The 17825-nt window shown below is 39.2% G+C and overlaps 1 protein-coding gene across 1 annotated transcript; it reads right to left on the minus strand.

The window, feature by feature from the left end:
* Positions 1–385: 385 nt before the first annotated feature.
* Positions 386–12795, minus strand: tead3a (TEA domain family member 3 a). Its single transcript, XM_054608692.1, has 13 exons — positions 12756–12795; positions 12459–12701; positions 6363–6427; positions 6089–6151; positions 4788–4799; positions 4264–4374; positions 4108–4151; positions 3955–4016; positions 3732–3865; positions 3467–3637; positions 2853–2993; positions 2592–2744; positions 386–2466 (listed from the first exon to the last, which is right to left on the minus strand). Exons 1-13 carry the CDS (start codon positions 12793–12795, stop codon positions 2353–2355), a joined length of 1353 nt encoding a protein of 450 aa, XP_054464667.1. The 3' UTR covers positions 386–2352.
* Between the last annotated feature and the right edge of the window lie 5030 nt (positions 12796–17825).

A 17825-nucleotide genomic window follows, 5' to 3' on the forward strand; every position in this document is an offset into this window, starting at 1 on the left:
AAAGAAGCAGCTAAATTGATGGCAGAAATCTTTCACTTTCTTATTTTACACCTGTGCCTTTTCCACTGGGACATTTCAAAATGTCTTCTGTGGAAAATGTCCATTAGGAATAGGGCTGGATAGCGGTGCCGTAACTATACCCATGTCTAGGTGCAGAGACGAAAACACCTTTTCCCCCAAATGTTTTTTAAGAAATCCCTTTAACAAATACACCAATTGCATCAGGTGTTACTTATTGTACTAAAACTGAACCTGTTACAAAAGCGTTGTCTTAAAAAAAGTTAAGATTAATTAAAAAAAAATATTATTTTCTTCCTCGGATACTAAGAATAGGACCAAATATTCAACGCCAACTTTTATTACTTGACAGTTTGATACTGGAGTCTATAACGAATATGGAATTTCACCTAATTAGGGTATCAACACTTTAATATTTAGATGTTTTTAAGGATGATTTCTTCTCCCATGCAGCTACATTTTACTATCAAGACTTGATTCTGCAAACACCATGTGGTTTTATTACAGCATGAAGGCACAGATTTTATTCACTGAGCAGACTCAACCAAAAAAAAGGGATGGGGCACAGCCAACCAGAGTACACTTATGGAAAAAAAAATAAAGAGATATACATTTTGGCTGACCACACAGTGAATATAATATTTTTTTAAACTGAACCAGTTGGCTTTTACTTTTCATGATAATAGTTCAAAGATAATCTTGCCAGGAGAGGGCGTAATACAGTCAAATAACATTTACTATATAAAAAATGCTGGTAGCAATGTGTACCAGAAACAAAAAACATTACATAGACCAAAACAGGAAAAAAAAGCAAGTGTAAGCTGGATAATTTGTTAGTGTTATCAGACAAAAATCTACCCCAGTGCACTGTGGGTAACCTTAGTGTGGTCTGTACCATACATCATTATGCATACACCAAAAAAGATACAACCAAAACACCCATCATTTCTGATGTTTAGAGTAACACTTCTAGCTGTGCTGGTAAAATACAAAAAAAAGATAGTTCATCTTTACAAAAACAAGTCTATTTACCTTGTTTTGGCTTATAAACAGTACCATTACAAGTGTAGTGTACACGTCCTATACATCAGTGCTCCTCAGGTTTAGGCTTTATGAACCAAAGCACATTCTTATCCCAACTCACGCGGAGGTAGAAATACTGCAGCGAACCAATGCAGTTAGACTAAAAAAAGGTATTGTGTGAATTAACAGTAAAAGATCATTATTTCATTCAAAATGCTGAACTGAATCTGAAACTGGCTGTGAATTATTTTGTTTTCAAAAACAAGTGAGCCAAAATTAAAACACCTCTTTGACATTGGATTAAACCATCTTCCCCCCCCCACACTGGAAAACTTTAAACAGCAAATACACCTAAAAAGGATGGCCCTCTTTACACTTTGACAATGTGTTTCAAATATAAATACGACTTTTATGTCTTCACATGTAGTGAATTGCATTCTGGGAAAAGGCAGACTCTTTCACACTATTTCTGTCATGATCCTAACAGTTTTGATAAACCAACTAAAGTATAATGGTTCTCCACACTGAGCAGTGATAGAGGATACGCCCTTTTAGGCTCAATCAATTCCGACCTAACATAGCTAGTACAAACTGTAGAAGCAAAAAGGCATTGTGGAAGAGTGACATTAACACTGATTAAATGATTTCATTGCCAACCTATATTCAAACTTGTCTCACATCAGTCACACCTCTGACGTAAATGCATATGCTTGGAAAACTGCCTGGAGATAAGAATACCCAGTTTTAGTTCACCACAGCTAGATTGTCATTGTATATGACGGAAAAATATAACATATTAAACTTGATTGAATGTAGTTTGGCTCTTTTGCTGGTTTCTTTTTTTTATGGTTTTCTCATATGCTTGTCAGTAAATTAATTTCTTATTAAAAATAAAAAACCCATAATGAACCGTGATATTTTGAGCCCGACATTGAACAATGTGCACAATCAGTTTCACCAGGTGATTATGGAATTATTCAGCCATTTGACTGAATAATTACATTGAATAACATTCCAACACATACTGATAATTACGTCTCTTTTTGGTACAAATCTATAAAAATAATTTTCAAATTTAGTGTTGAAGTCATGGGATTTTGGGGAAATGTGTGCATAGTTTGCAGCGATGAAAATGCATACACATTTAAAAAAAACAACAACAGGTGTGACTACAGTGTGACTGTTGGTCTGTTAAAACTAGTGTGTGTTTAGAGTAGAGGAGTGTTTACTCTGTGTTTGAGCTGGAAATAGTGTTTATGCTGTATGTATCAAAAAGTCAATGGAGAGTCTCAGGATGCACGTGACGTGCTGCTAGTCATTAACTAGTCGATACACATGGTACTGTGCACCATGTTCGCTGGTTGACACTTCGAACACAAAGGCAATGCACAGCAGAGTCTCCTGAGTTTCTCTGTTGGACACCACCTAGCAAGAGAAAGAGGGGGAAGAGAAAAATGTTGCAGAGATCAGGATTTAATGATAAAACATTTTCAAACACCAGGCCAGCGTTACAGATGCAGGATGTCATATAGATGCACACGCAAACACACCTGTAGGATGGTGAAGTTCTCCAGTACACTGTTCATCATGTATTTCTCTGGCAGGTGTTTGAGCTTGTGGATGAAGTTGATCATGTATTCACACATGGGCGAACGATGGATGCGGAACACATACTTTCCTCCTTCCATGTGTGCATATTCTGTCTGAATGGGATGAATCCACACATACACATCACAATTAAACCACATTAATATACGGTGGATATGAGATTCTTTATTTGCACTTAAAAACACAGATGTTCAATTTCTCACCTCAACCTTCTCGACCACCTGTTTGCCAAAGGAGCAGACCTTTGTTGAGACACTGATGGTGATGTTTTCTGTACCACTGTACTGGCTGCTCACACCGTAGAACACACCAGCGCCCTCCTCGATGTCGCTGCTCAGGTCCGCCTGGAACAAGCACAAAACGTGAGTGTCAAAAGACAGGGAAATTCAGAAGAAACCAATACCAAAGACAAATACACCAATATTCACTGTATCTATTCCAGCACATATCTGTGTCAGGAAGGAAATACATACACCATTTGCATTTTGGTGAGTAACATTCAATGTAAACATTTTGATTTGTTTACAAGACCCTCTACAGGCACCTTTAAGTAAAATACTGCTTAACAAAGCAACTACCAATGAGGAAGTGATTTCCTGTGTAAACCCCGGCACTAGCCACACATTGGCTTTGCTTCCCCAGTGTGGTGTAGCAGGTCATAACCTGAGATTGTAAACGGAGTGGCCTAATGTAAAACACCAAATTAACAATTCCTAAAAGATATCTTGACGTCTTGTAATATTTCTTTCCTGAAGCATGCTTTGCAAAGCTATTAAAAATGATCTTATCAGGCAGAAAACTGGTTTTCTGTACTGACCCAGAACTTGACGAGGAAGAATGCGTTGTGTGGCCCCTTTTCATACAGCTCCTTCAGGCCTCCTTTCTTCTCAGAGAACTTGTCGTAAATCTGCCTCACATCTATGGACTCCAAAACGGGGTCACTGTAGCCCGGGTTTGATGGGCCAATGAGTACGAAAAGGTGTTTATACTGTAGGGAAGGAAGGAGAGGTGATAATAGAGAAGAGACATGGTTTTGGCAAAATGTATATAGATAAATGATATAAATGTGTGGATGTCTGTACCGTCTCCCTCTCTCTCTGGATCTCCATGAAAGCGGAATACTCCAGGAGCCGTAGTTTTGCTGAGGCAATGGTTCTGTCTTGCCACACAGGAGCTGCTATTGCTGCAGGTCGTGGGGGAGGCAGGGGCTCATAGCCTGGCAAACATTTAAACCAGAAGGCAACAATTAACATACCAATAATCTTTGCTATCTACTCTAATCGGTGAGTTTGTGTTCACACTTACTGATGGGTGCAGGGACAGGGGCTGGTAGTGTAGTGTATGGTGGCTGTGCAAAGGGCTTGATGCTGCAAAAAGGAGCCCAGAAGTGAGCAACTGTATCAGCGAAAGTACAACACTTACTCCTAAACAAACAAAAACAACAAATCTGCCACTTACTCCTGAGAATGTCCGGGCTGTCCTGGCATAGGGCCGGGCCAAAACTGAACAAAGGGAAATAAAGGAAATGGGACAGATAGTGTTACTCGGAGTTTTACCCAGAAGGTAGAAAAGAACAGATGTTGGTCTGTATTTATGTATTTGTGTGTGTCTCACTCTGACTGGTGGTGGGAACGGAGTCTGGGGTTTCATTACACTAGCAGACACAATCTGAGCTGATGAGAGGTTGGCTACTGTTTGCAATGCCTTGTCTTTGGATACCTGGTCCTGAATGAGAAAGAAGAAGTAATACACAATGAAAACTTGACATCTTAAAAGAAAACCGTAAAATGGTTAAAGTTCCAAAGGCAGCAAACCTTCAAGGCCAGTTTAGACAGCAAGCCAGCCAACATATTAAAAAGTACCTTAGCATGATGCAGTAACTATGAGGGAAGACAGGACAGAGTGCAAAGCAGAGACAGGGGGATGCCAAAGCAGGAGGCGCACCGAGCTAGCAGGCTAGAAAGGCTAACTGGACCATCACCAGTACTTGACTAAAAGCCACTAAAAAAACAAAAGAGTAATGAGCAGGTTTTTTGAGTTTGGCAGTAGAACTGCATTGTGGACTAGCAGTTATGTGATGCCAACCACAAAGCACAAAGCCTGAAGCAAAAGATTGTAGTTGTATAATCAAAACTTACCAAGTTCATGGCCTATGGCAAAGAAGACACGTTATTTATTAACTTCAGTACATTCAATACAACAGCAGGTCACAGATTCACTATTAAGTGATGAGGGAAAACACCTTCCTCAGTACATACAACTCTTTGAAATGACTACGCCTACCTTGTCGAACACGCTCACAGTAAACTCAAATTCATCTACGTAACATTGACAGGACAAGCTACATCCTAATAATCTGTGCTGTGTTTAAGGTGACTTATACCAGGAAATATACTGGCATGGAAATATGAACAGGTTCTCAAAATGTGTATTAGAGTGCAGCAAGTTCAATGCATTTGGTGTAAATGTCACAAAGAACGTTTATTACATTGCATAGTAAAACCACAAGAAAACTGCCTAAACAGAAAAGATATAAAGACTGAGGAAAATGTCTTAGAGGGAGATCAGAAATGATTAAAAAAGAGAAATCTTGAAATTAAGGGTACATTAAAAACTCCCTGCATGTCTGTGTGTATGTAAGTATTTATGTATGATACTACAGCCATGCAGATGCTTAGATCAACAGAGCCGGCTGTTAAATCTAATTATATTAGATTCAACAGCCGGCTCGGCCACAAGCCTCTTGAACTAAGTAAACAGCTCAACAGTAATGCAATGTATTATAACAAAAACCTCAATTCCACAAATTATGATTCACCGATTCCTTCCACAAATCTCCTTTTTGCTCTAAACAACGCCAGGCGACATCAAACACCGACACTGACAGAAAGCCATGTTTGAAATTATAACAAGTTTACAAAGTCTAGGCCTGCCACGTTCCCACAGCCATCAACTACACTACCTCAGTGCCCTAATGACGATACAACAAATCGTGCACCTTGCTTTTTGTAAACTGGATTTATACTTGTTTCGGTGTTCCGGTGGTCCTTCCTTAGATGGCTATATAAGAATCCTGATCTCACCACTACACTCGATGCACGTCATGCTTTATCATTTAAATTTGCCCTCCCTCGTCGTACGTACAGTAAGTAAGACCTCAGCAGGGAAACCTAAATCTGCTATGGTGATTTAATGTCTATGTTAGGTTGGATTTGGGTCACATGCAGAGCGAAACAGCTAGCATGATAAAGTCAGTGAGCGTTTGTACCTTGAGCTTAGACTGAATCTCACGAGACTTTCTCTTGGCCAAGACTTGCAGGTGACTAGAGACCTGACGAAAGACAGGACGAAGGACAGAGGATGGGAGGAAAAAGGAAAGGAAAAAGAAGAGGGGATGTGACTACAGAGGGAAGGGAGAGTTGATTCCGTGGGGACCCACCTTGATGCTGGTCTGGTATTCTCGTACCCTCTTACGTGCCAGAACCTGAATGTGACTAGACACCTATGGAGGCAGGGTTACCCCCATGAAAAAACACAGGGTGATTTTGCCATTGCATATAGCCATGGTGCATTAATGATCAATTTATAAGGGGAATGGGATATTAACAACAACAACATAAAAATGCATACATTTGGAGATATGTAAGGTGCACCTAGCGATTCCTAAATAAAACACATGTAAACATTGTGGTCCTAAATAGCAGCTTGCATACCTGTTTGCGTGTGCGCGTCTTCCCTGTTCGTAGCTTGATATAACGAGCTATCAGCTCATTTCGACCTAAAATTGAGAAAGCAATAGAATACAATCAGAGTGGAGCACTTACAAACACACAGAAACATTTTCTGTCTTCATAACATCTTGGTTACACAAAATACAATATGTGTTTGATATCAGAATGTAAGACACTGATGGGGCTGGTATAACCTGTAAGGAAAGATAATCCGCTTTAAAAAGGTTAAGGGTAATGATAAAGAAAAAACATGGCTGCCACTCAAATTTGACCAGACACTCTTGGGTCTTGGGCATGCATGGCCCTATATCTATTCATGATGGTCCACAAATGTCTAATGGAGTATAACTCACTAGCAAATCTTGCTCCTACATTGTGCAATGTGTTTTTTTCTGTGCTGTGCCCTAAAAGGCAATGATGACAGGCTTGAGTGCTCTGACACAACACTTGATCTAAAGTCTCCTGCAACACAGCAAACCATGCAGCCCCTGTTTTAGTTTGTATGTTACAGAATTATCTTCTTAAGTAAAATAGGAATGCACATGGTAAGATCATGAGTCCGTCATGTTTGTCAGCCTCGGGGTCACAGTGCAATGATTTTAACTGTGCAATTTCATGTTGTTTAGTTTGTACTGCAATCAGTCTTTCTATGAAGCAAACGAAGATGGAGATGCCATCACATTTGAAATAAAGCTAACACAATAGAAAAGTTTAATGCAAATCCACTTTCAGTTTGTGTTAATTTGCAGTCTGATTTGGCCTTGCTCAATGGCAGAGCTCCAAAGCAGATGAACAAGTGGTGGGAATGAAGGGGGGGAAAAAAAATAGGCGAGGTCATCAAGTAGTTAACAGGCTTCAAAAATGTGGTCACCCCAGAGTGCATGATAGGCCCTTTTCTTTCTCTGCCTCCCCCAGCTCCAAGCAGCAACTGTTGATCTGCTTGTTTCTAAATGTAACTGGTGAGCAACTTCCTATTCACCCTGTTGCTGATTTTAGAGAGAGGTAACCAAACGAAGCCTTACTGACCGTTTCCACAGCTTTTATCTTTTAATTACCCATGCACCAACATCCTCAACATCACCATCATCCTTTCTGGGAAGTGTAGCAATGCTGAAGGGAGTGAGGTCACATCAGGCTGAGTCACATCAGGTCTGGAGTTACCAGAACACAGAATTCCACAAAAATCAACAGATGGTTCTGACTCAGACCAGGCAGCCTGCCCCAATTTCCAAAAGCGGACACAATCATTTTTCCTGCAGCCAACCAGTACTCCACATAAGGCCAGATGCATTTTCATAGGAAGTCAACTCACACGCTCCAGTTGTTTTATGTGTGTTACTTACACTTTTACACAAAGGCACATTGGAAGATCAGTTAGGAAACTAAATGCATTGCAACTATGCTTGTTCAAAAAAACTTCAACATGTAGATTTATGTCTCCGTTTCCTCCATCTCCCACATAAATCTAGGGATGCAGCAATCCAACATTTTCAGTCTGGATGCAGATCCCTGGGCTGAGTATCGATCTGTTTCAGCGTTTAATTAAAGGAACAGTGTGTAACATTGAGGGGGATTAATTGGCAGAATTGGAATATTATATGCATAACAATGTTTTTATTATTGCACAATGACCTGAAATTCCGAATCGTCATCTTTTATTTAGCTTAGAATAAGCCATTCATATCTACATAGGAAGCAGGTCCTGTTCTACAGAGTCCGCCATGTTGCACCTCCATGTTTCTACAGAAGCCCAGAATGGACACTTTACATTACTTTACATTACAGTCATTTAGCAGACGCTTTTATCCAAAGCGACTTACAATCAGTAGTATATTACATATCATTCACCCATTCACACACTGATGACAGGCTACCATGCAAGGTGCCACCATCAGACTCTAACTAACATTCATGCAACATTCACCCAACACTAGCTCTGGCAAGTGCCGTTCGCATTTTTGCTTTACCTAAAACGGTAACTGGCTACAGAAACACTGTATTAAACATTGCCCCGGCCGTACTGGTGCTTTTTATTACTGTTTATTAGTTTTTAAGGTTTTAGTATAACTGAATATTGGTGGTGAAGTGAAGATTACTCCAGTTGAAGGCAACTGCGATCGTTACCGCAATTAAAAACAAGCAGGACCTGTTAACGAAAGTGGAACCTACTTCAGTCAGGATTAGAGGCTGCGGACTGATTACAGACTCTAATTGCTTTGTTTGACAAGCGCTGCAAGCACTATCAGCCGAAAGCATTTTTTTCACCTTGCTGAAACAGAAGCGGTCTTTCTTAAGTCCATCTATCTTAGTTTGTTCTTATTAACTTCTTTGATGGCTGAGAAAAAGCAGACAGGAGAACAGAAGGAATAACTATCTGATGTCTGTGTTCTTCATTATTGATTATCATTTATAAAACTTCACACAAGAATGTACTGTATTTTATTGACATTTTAGGTTTGTTTCCAGTGAAATATAAATGACTTTATATAGCGTCTTTACTGTTGTAAACATAACCGTTGCTGCTCTCGAAACAATATTTAATTAAATTTAAAATATAAATCCTTGTCATGAAAAAGCATATTGATAAGAGTAGCTGCTTCCAGTAATAGAATCCTTAAGATACCCATCCATACCTTAAGGGCCCTGTGGTTCTCCGACACACTTATTGCTTGTAAATTTTAATGCAACTAAATCTCACACACTGTTTCTTTGATAAAGTGTTTGCCTCACTGTGTGGAAGTGACTGAGATCATTCTTTTATGTGTAAGGCAACACCAGGCTTGACGTAAACATTGCTTTCACAACCTAAAACAAAATGTAATAAATAGATGCATAGACATAAATCTACTGAACTTTAATTAAATAATAAACTCACACACCAGCAACTTGGTCTACAAAAGTAACAGGAATTGCAATTGAAACTTAAACCCTTTTAATGCATCTAATTTCATCGATGAAATTAGGAATGACATTTTCATCAGAAAAAGGGATATAAAGAGAAATGTAACCAAAACTAAAAAAATAATTGAATCCAACTTTATTTGGTCATTATTTAAATGGGGCTACACAAATATATTGAATTCACCTATTTATTAATTGCTACTGAAGATATTAAGGATTTTACATTTGATTGTACCCAAAAAATATTAAACACAATTTGAACAATATGGCAGATGTTACTCTTACTCTTTGCTGCAAGTAGTAATACCTTGTGTGATAAATGTATCGTATTCCTCACACTCTGGGTAGAACCTCTTTAATACCAAAATGGCTCTCTTAAAAGTGACTTCTTAATTTGATAAACACAGGCTCCAAAATATACTGTGCTATTAGAATAAAAAAGGGGACATATCATCACTAACATCACCAACATGATGCTTTTATAATCATCATTAAAACAAGCACCCTCTGTTTTATCTGCGTCACCCTGTGAGTGAAATCTACTGAGCAAGTGATCTGTCTGCTGATCATGCTAATTTGGGAATACATGCGTGACACCATTATCCAGGGTGACATCACGGTAGCTACATATCACTGAGAGCACAGAGACTGGGGCTCAAATAAAACTGGCCTAGTTTAGCAGGAGGAGGTATATCAAGTGAAATGAGTAGTAAATGGTTCCAACTGCTTGACCTCTATCTCCATATCTGCTTGAGTTACTTTTAGACATGACCTGTAATCAATATATTCTCTGCCAAGTTGACAAGCCAGTTGACTTCATGTTTGTACTCCCCTTTACCTGTTGCAGGATTTTATGATGTAGGATGAGGTTTATTCAAGCATATGTGATCACAATATGGGTGGCGAAGCACAGACTCAATTTCTGATAAAATATCAAACCATAATGTTCCTTTTTTCACAATTGTATTACCTTTAAATAAACAGAAACATTTTGTATTTATTTATAAAATGTCACATTTTTTTTTTTTTAAAGTTTTAAAACAAAAAGGGGTATTCAAAGGTCCTCACAGTTGTTATTTATAGGCAGTGACTCAAAAGTTTGGGGCTGGTTTGAAAAATGAGAGACCAGAGGGTTCATGCGTTCTTGGGGATTATGTTCAGTCTCAGTGAAGCTTTCCAACGTGTGAATGTGAGGACCAGTGGGACTCTCCTTGTTTATTTAGATGGAAGTGGGGGTGGTCAACACAGCAAGCCCACACTTCCACAAAAGGATAGAATGCTGCTGCTACGTTGAAACAAACTGTCGCATGGGTTAGGATCACATATCTTCCTTACCTTACAACACACACACACATAATATGCACGACACAGGCTGCTGCAGGCAGCATGCAAACTCTCAGCCAAAAAAAAGAGACAAAAAACCTTGGAATGTTGGATGCTAGCCAACGCCTTCTATATGGTAGGAAAAAACTGTCAAATACATCTAAGCTGTACTCCTAGGCAGCGTCCTCAACAGATCCTAAACAGTATTCTCATAACATTAGAATACTGGTAACCCGGCTCAATAGACCAATACAAATTAGTCTTAAATAAATTAAGGAATTGAGGAATGAGCGAACAAGCAAATTCTTCATATTCCCTCCACAAACCTGCTCTAACCTTTGATCCTGTCGGTGCTGGATGCCCTTTGACCTCAAGCTAAACAGCCATCTACCAAAATACCTGCAGGCAGATCACCTGGGCAAAAAACTATCTGAGGACCAGAATCATCAATACGCCTCTGGGTCTCCAAGAGTTCACGGTGAAACACTGGCTTTGGAAAAGCAAACCATAAGAAGAAAAGTTTCAGTTATATAACAGTCTGTAAAACGTAAGGATCAGCCTTACGTTTTACAGACTGTTATATAACTGAAACTTTTCTTCTTATGGTTTGCTTAAGAGTGTGTGCAGGTCATTCATTTTGACCATTATATGGTAGTGGTGTAACAGACCGTGGTTGATCCGTGATCTGTACAGCACCCCCCCCCACACTTTCCATCACGCCTGTGAACCATGGATCAATTGCACTTAACCATCAAAATGTAAAATTAAGTTCTACTGCTGATTTTTTTCCGGCCAATATTCAGTAAAAAAAGATGTTATCGGTAGATTAAAATTGATGCGTTCTAGTTGACGATCCGTTGTAAGGCTGAATTGATCAACAAATCTGTTTTAGATACTATTGGCAGGAGGAGAGCTTGTAGCGCCGGCAGCACCGGAGCTCACAGCTAACATAGGCAGGTTCCATTCAGTTAAATAAGGATATGTTAATGCTCGATTCAGTAAAAATTAGAATGGGGCAGAGGCAAATTATAATGTTATCATGATCTGTTCAAATGCAATCTTGTAAAATGTAGTTTTGGTGGGAAACTTAAAGAAATAAATTTGTTCAAGGATTTTTTTCACAGCAATCTTATGGATATTAAAGAGTGAATGTTTAACTTCCTAACACCAGCTCGAAGCAGCTTATACTAAGTACGAGCCAAGAGAGAAACCTTTTGAATTCTTACAGTTTACACAGACTTCAGGCGCCTTGTATACGAGCTACTATAACAAAACAACATCAAAAATGATTTAAATAGGCTCAAATGGTTCATCTGCAATAGGGATTTGTATCGACAGAAAATAAAATTTGTTCGTTGCATCTCTAAAAGATTTATTTTTTTCTCTTTTTTTGCTGATAAGATCCATGAATCAAAACTGTGAAAAAATCCAAAGAGAGATTTTTCTTTCATCTGTTGGACCCCTACTTAATGGTTTGTTTACTTATCAGTGTAGCTGAACAGCCTGCAGGCAGAGATTTAACTAAAGACATCAGACTTATACAAGTTAATACATGTAGAATTTTAACCTGTTATCTAAACCAATCATTTAGATCTGAAAGGAAAAATTAAACATTTAAGAAATAACAAAACATCTCAATTTAAAACATCCTTTGTATCGCAGTTCTACTTCCCAATTTAAACTCCACTGTACTCAAGTGTAAACAATGTGGCTTTACATGCTGTAGATTGGAAGTATCATTCCCTTATGATACTGCTACAAAAGTTGACATACATTGTAATCTTAAAGTCATCCAGTAATCAACATAAACAAAAGGTGGATAGGATGCCTGGATGGATGATAATAGTTACTCACCATACATCTTCCCCTCGTCAGAAAGTATGATCTTCCTCCTGCCGCAGGGAGGGTAGATGGCCAGGGCTTCGTGAAAGCTCTGCTCAATGTCTGGACTCCATACTCCCTCGGGGTCGCCATCCAATCCACGGTCCGCCCCGTCTGCGGCTGTATCTCCATCGCCGCCGTCCTCCTGCGCCCCGTCAGGGCTGCCACGGCAACTCCACTCCGACGCAATGATGACGGCTCCTGACCACAACGCACCTAGAACATGGAGGACGAGACGTTATTTTAAAGATTGCACATCCTCTTAATTACTGTTGCTCCGCCTGGCAAACTTTCCGTTCTCCCATGGCATGCTGTTTTACATTGACAACAGTGGCAGATTTATCACGCAAAATTAAAAGTAGGTTTTAAAACAATGGCTCTTTGATTTCACACAAAGGGTAGACAAAAGCAGCCTTCACATTTATTCTGCGAATGTTGATATTGACGGCTGAAATGACAACTGTGGCTGGCAGATTTGAGCTGTAGCTAGTTGCCTGATTAAGCTAAGCTAACTCCATGTTTTAATGTTTCTATTTTACACTTTTAAAAACAGACACAATGGGTCTTACTAGGGGGGCTCATAGAGATAGATGGCTTAACATTTTTAAGTTGATGTGTGATTTATTTGCACAGATTATTCGTGTTTGATCTTAAAAGACCATCAGTATGTTATTTTGTTCTTTTATAACCCTGTATTGCTGATTCATTTGTTAGTTGTAACACTATTTTGATTAACCCTCTCTGATTGCCCTGAATCCAGATTTTAAGACAGATTTTCTTCCACATTAAAAAAGCATTACCCCAAAATATTTACCACAATGTGAGAGCAGTCTTTGTTTTGATAGCTGATGAATTTGGGGGGAAAAAGGCATCGCAATCAGCAAAGCTTAAAGAAATTAATGCAGCCGTCTTGTGGATGTTATGAAAACGCAGAGCTCAGCATTAAATCATCTATTAAAGCAACACACACAGCAAAGATACAGCTCTTTGGTGGATTGAAAAAACTAAAATACTCTGTCTCACCAGCACATACTTCTGCCTAAAACAATAGCAGCCTGGAAATCTTTGTTTGTTTTAAAAACAACCTTGTTATCAACGTCAAAACCCATTGATCTTAAATTCAATAAGCGTTTCGTGCATTTTGAAACTAACATATATAAAAATAATTATGTCTGTCTAAGATTCCTGAACGGACATCTTTTAAAGTATGTTGTTTTGGACTGAGAAGTCCAGAAGCAGCACAGAGCATGAAACTGAATGAATGTGGCATCAGCACTGAACCAAACAAGTGATGAAGTTATTAGATGTAAGTTTGATTTAGAAAAACAAACTACAAGCACAAAATTGAGGGAAAAGTTAGAGCAAAACTCTAGTGGTGTCCGAATATAATGCGTCACTGGACAGTGCGTGAAACAGTTTGTTTGTTTATTTATTTATCTCGTTGATTTATCAGTTGATCTATTGGTCAATAGACACGAACAATAATTCCAAATAAATTCTGTTTCTAGCTTCTCAAATGTGAGGATTTGCTCAGCAGATAAATCAAAGCATCTCACCAGATAAAACAAGGAATTTGAAGAAGACACCTCAGGCTCTGGGAAATTACAACAGGCAGTTTCCACCATTTCCAGGCATTTTATAGACAAAACAAAATAATTGGCAGATTAATCAATAAAGAGAATTATCATTATTAGCAGCCCTAGTATGCAACCATGTAAATTACATTTTATTAAGCAAACCTTTCATAAATATGATTTCATGTGCATGACGTTGAATAGGGCCTTACTGTTATCCTTATTAGTGGTGCTGACCAATTTACAATGCCCTTTCCTTCAAACTTTTCATAAACACGAGAATAATAACTGAATTTCGCTACGGTTTTAATGGGGATGCACCGATACCGATATTAGACCAATACTGACTCAAACAGCTGGATTGGGTATCGGTGAGAATGGGGCCGATCTTTTCACTTCAATTCTATGTTTATAAACTATGTACTGGAATTTCAACTCCTGCTTAAGTTTTGACCAATTTGTTGCTGCATTATGAAAGGTTGACACTTGAATTGTAAGTCCTATTAATTGAGGAATTTTGTTAACAAGTTGCTGGTGTACGGTTTATCAGTTTAATAATAATAATAATTCAATAAATGTATTTCTTTTTTTTAAATTATATTTTGTTTTATAAAGTTAAGACAGCAATGTTTAAGTCAAGACCCCAGTCACTTCCACAATGTGAAGCATAAAGCTTATTAATTAAACACTGGTATTAGATCAGCACTTGGTATCAGCCGATACCCAAAGCCCAGGTAAAGCTATCAGTGTCGAGACTGAAAAAGATGGATATGTATATCCCTAGTTCTTAATGCACGTCAAAAATAAATGACGTTTTATGAATGAGGCCCAACAACAGGCAGGTCAAAAATATTTAAAAGAGTGGTCACACACTTTATTTGCATCAAACACATTGTGACAGACAGACGGGACAAGGATCAACTTTGCGACTGCCAAAAATGACGACAGATTTCATGGACTCCAAATATCTCCACACTTCACCAAGATTGAGAGATCGTATTCATCTAAAGTTGTTTACAGCCTCCATGTACACAGTGTGTATTAATAGCCCTGGCATTCGGGGGTTAAAGACCTGACAAGCAAAATGGAAAAACATTAAGAGCTTGTAAATTTACAAAGACACCGGCCAAGGTCAATGAAGACACTGCCAGTTGGTCAAGCTATTAAGGTTATACCAGTTAGTGATGGCAAGACCAGATAGTAATTTTCCTTTTGCTACCCAACCTAGACACAACTACTTTAAACGGCAGTACTTGAGCCATATGAACTTCCCAGAAGCCTGCAACTTAAGGCCACATGAGGAAATTACACATTCTTTTGTTATTGTTGAAGATGCGCCAAGTCTCCTCAAACACATGCACACATATGCAACATGAATGCCGCCTGGTGTAATGTTTTCCAGAGTGTGGCTAACATGGTCCCTGCCACAGAAGAACCAAAGAGGATCAGTGTGGTCGCAACAGCTTCCCCTGCTGTGGTGGGCTTATTGGACACTCTGCACAGGGCCGGCCTTCCCAGTTTGAATCAAAGCTGATGGGACTGTGCAGGGCCATAACGATCAGACAGGCCCTGGTTAGATGGGTAGGATTGGTTGAAGCAACATTGTGATATTCAAAGGGACTTGAAAGTCTTAATCTGCGAGGAGCTGGCAACAGGGAAGATGTTAAGGGCAAAATGGGTGATTAATCTGAGGAGTCACAAGATAATTAAATGATTTTATATTGTCAGACTTCTAATAAATCTTTGCTATTTGTTCCTGTGAAATCCTGGGTATTTTTCACCTACTCAGGCCAATAAAGGCTTTAAATGAAAGATGGAAAGAAACATCCCACCTAACTACTCAAAGCTCATGTCCACACTTCCTGCCCAGAACTTGAAAATGTCCAACCTCCTACTAATAAAAAGTACAATGGAACCTCATTCAAAAGCAAAGAAGCACAAAAAAAGTTTGACTTCCGAGTGTAAGAATCGAATAAAATTGACCAAACTTCTGGCGATCCTCCATAGCCCAGGGCACACAGAGCAAGTGTACTAGCTTTTATTGAATTATGCTCTGATTTACAGGCGTCCATTTCCCAATTTAAGTCTATTGAAAAACGTCTTTTGTGCCCAATTGCATTACGTGATGGACCAGGAAGTTTTAATTCCACGGTCTGGCCACTGTGTAAAATTTCTAGTGATAGCATATTTTACCAACTGTTGTTTAGCCAAAGAAACCAGTTTGTCACAGTCAGCCATGATTTTGTTTGGGTCGTGCACCTTGACAGCTTGGAGGTAAAAATAGAAATGGGAAATACCAACCTCCGACTTTGACTCGAACGCAGCATAAGGCCATGACCTGTGGTGGATGGTTATTGTATTCAATTGTTCAATTTTAGGGGGTGAAAAGCTAAAATGTTGGAAAATACTCATAAATGGGATAACACACTGTAGTTTGTTTGAATGGCTTATTGGCAAATAAAGGAATATAGATTGGGTTAAGCAGCATTAAATACACTGTTATTTGTTGTATTAACAATGCGTTATGTGATTTCAATATTTTGTCACCCTAATGACAATGTAAGATCTATTTGTGGTCATGGAAAGGCAAGTTCAATACTTTTCTGCATATAAGGTTCAATAAGGTCAAAGCAGAAGTGTAAACACATTTATAAATTCATTTAAAAAAAGTGTAGTTATAACATGGCCAGGGGGTGAATATATCAGGACTGATTGTATGGATATGTTTGGCTAAGATTGGTCTGACAATGCAACTGAGGCATCACAGCTACAGCTTACCAAAGTTGTGGTGATGCAAAGTTAGGACTTTATGCAGTGAAGGCATCAGTTAGGACTTTATGCAGTGAAGGCATCAGTTAGGACTTTATGCAGTGAAGGCATCAGTTAGGACTTTATGCAGTGAAGGCATCAGTTAGGACTTTATGCACTGAAGGCATATGTGGCCCTGTCTGTTTCAATATAGCTCCCAGTGGCCAAAAGGTCAGATGTTTAGTGCAGAGAAGCCGGAGCATCGGGCTAAATAAAGCTATGAGCTCAGCTAACATTGACAAGAGACATGCACATTAAGGCCTGCCTTCTGCTCCAATGGGAACCGTGACAATATGATTAACAGAGCCAGATCTCATCACAGTACTTTCAGATTAACATGGCCACCTCAGCTGACAACTTCTACTACTACTACTACCACTACTACTATTGTATGTTTTAGACAGAAAATCAATCAGACTTTAAGCACTTCCTATGAGTCTAAAGAGCAAATCTTACAGTAATTGGGTGTACTAAATCAGGTTATTTGTGCTGGACACGAACAAATGTGGTTTTCTTTCCTCCTCGGTTTCTGCTGAACCCGTAAGACCAGTCTCACATGTTGGTGACACTTTGATAATAACAGGAGATGAACTCTCTCTGCTAGGCCAGCTAAGAGGGGAGAAAAAAAACCAAATCACACTCCGCGGTGGGACGCCGTTTAGCCCACTGTGAGTTGGCAAAAAAAAAACTGCCTTTGATCCAAAAGTGTGAGAAAAACCAGGCCTACGAGTTAAAACAGTGTAAACAGTGTAAAACAGCCGCGGTGTTTGGTCCACTTTCATCGGGTATTTCACAGTCAACGCCACTGATAACACGCTCGAGCTGGCGTGCTAGTCGGTTAGCTCGGGAGCTAATAATACCTCAACAAAAACTCCAAACTAAGTCCGCGAGAAGCGCGAGGAGTCCCGGGCGAACACCGCGACGACGAGGCGGCTGGGCGCGTGGAACCGGAGCTCGC

Source organism: Anoplopoma fimbria, chromosome 12, assembly GCF_027596085.1.
Source record: "Anoplopoma fimbria isolate UVic2021 breed Golden Eagle Sablefish chromosome 12, Afim_UVic_2022, whole genome shotgun sequence".
Classification (NCBI taxonomy): Eukaryota; Metazoa; Chordata; class Actinopteri; order Perciformes; family Anoplopomatidae; genus Anoplopoma; species Anoplopoma fimbria.

Excerpts from the sequence above, each read along its gene's own strand:
- tead3a (XM_054608692.1), bottom strand. The coding sequence starts at position 12,795 with ATGCCATGGGAGAACGGAAAGTTTGCCAGGCGGAGCAACA. Across the intron at positions 3,866-3,954 it reads CCCTGTCCCTGCACCCATCA|GCTATGAGCCCCTGCCTCCC; the intron begins GTAAGTGTGAAC and ends AATGTTTGCCAG. Across the intron at positions 2,745-2,852 it reads AGGTGGTCGAGAAGGTTGAG|ACAGAATATGCACACATGGA; the intron begins GTGAGAAATTGA and ends CATCCCATTCAG.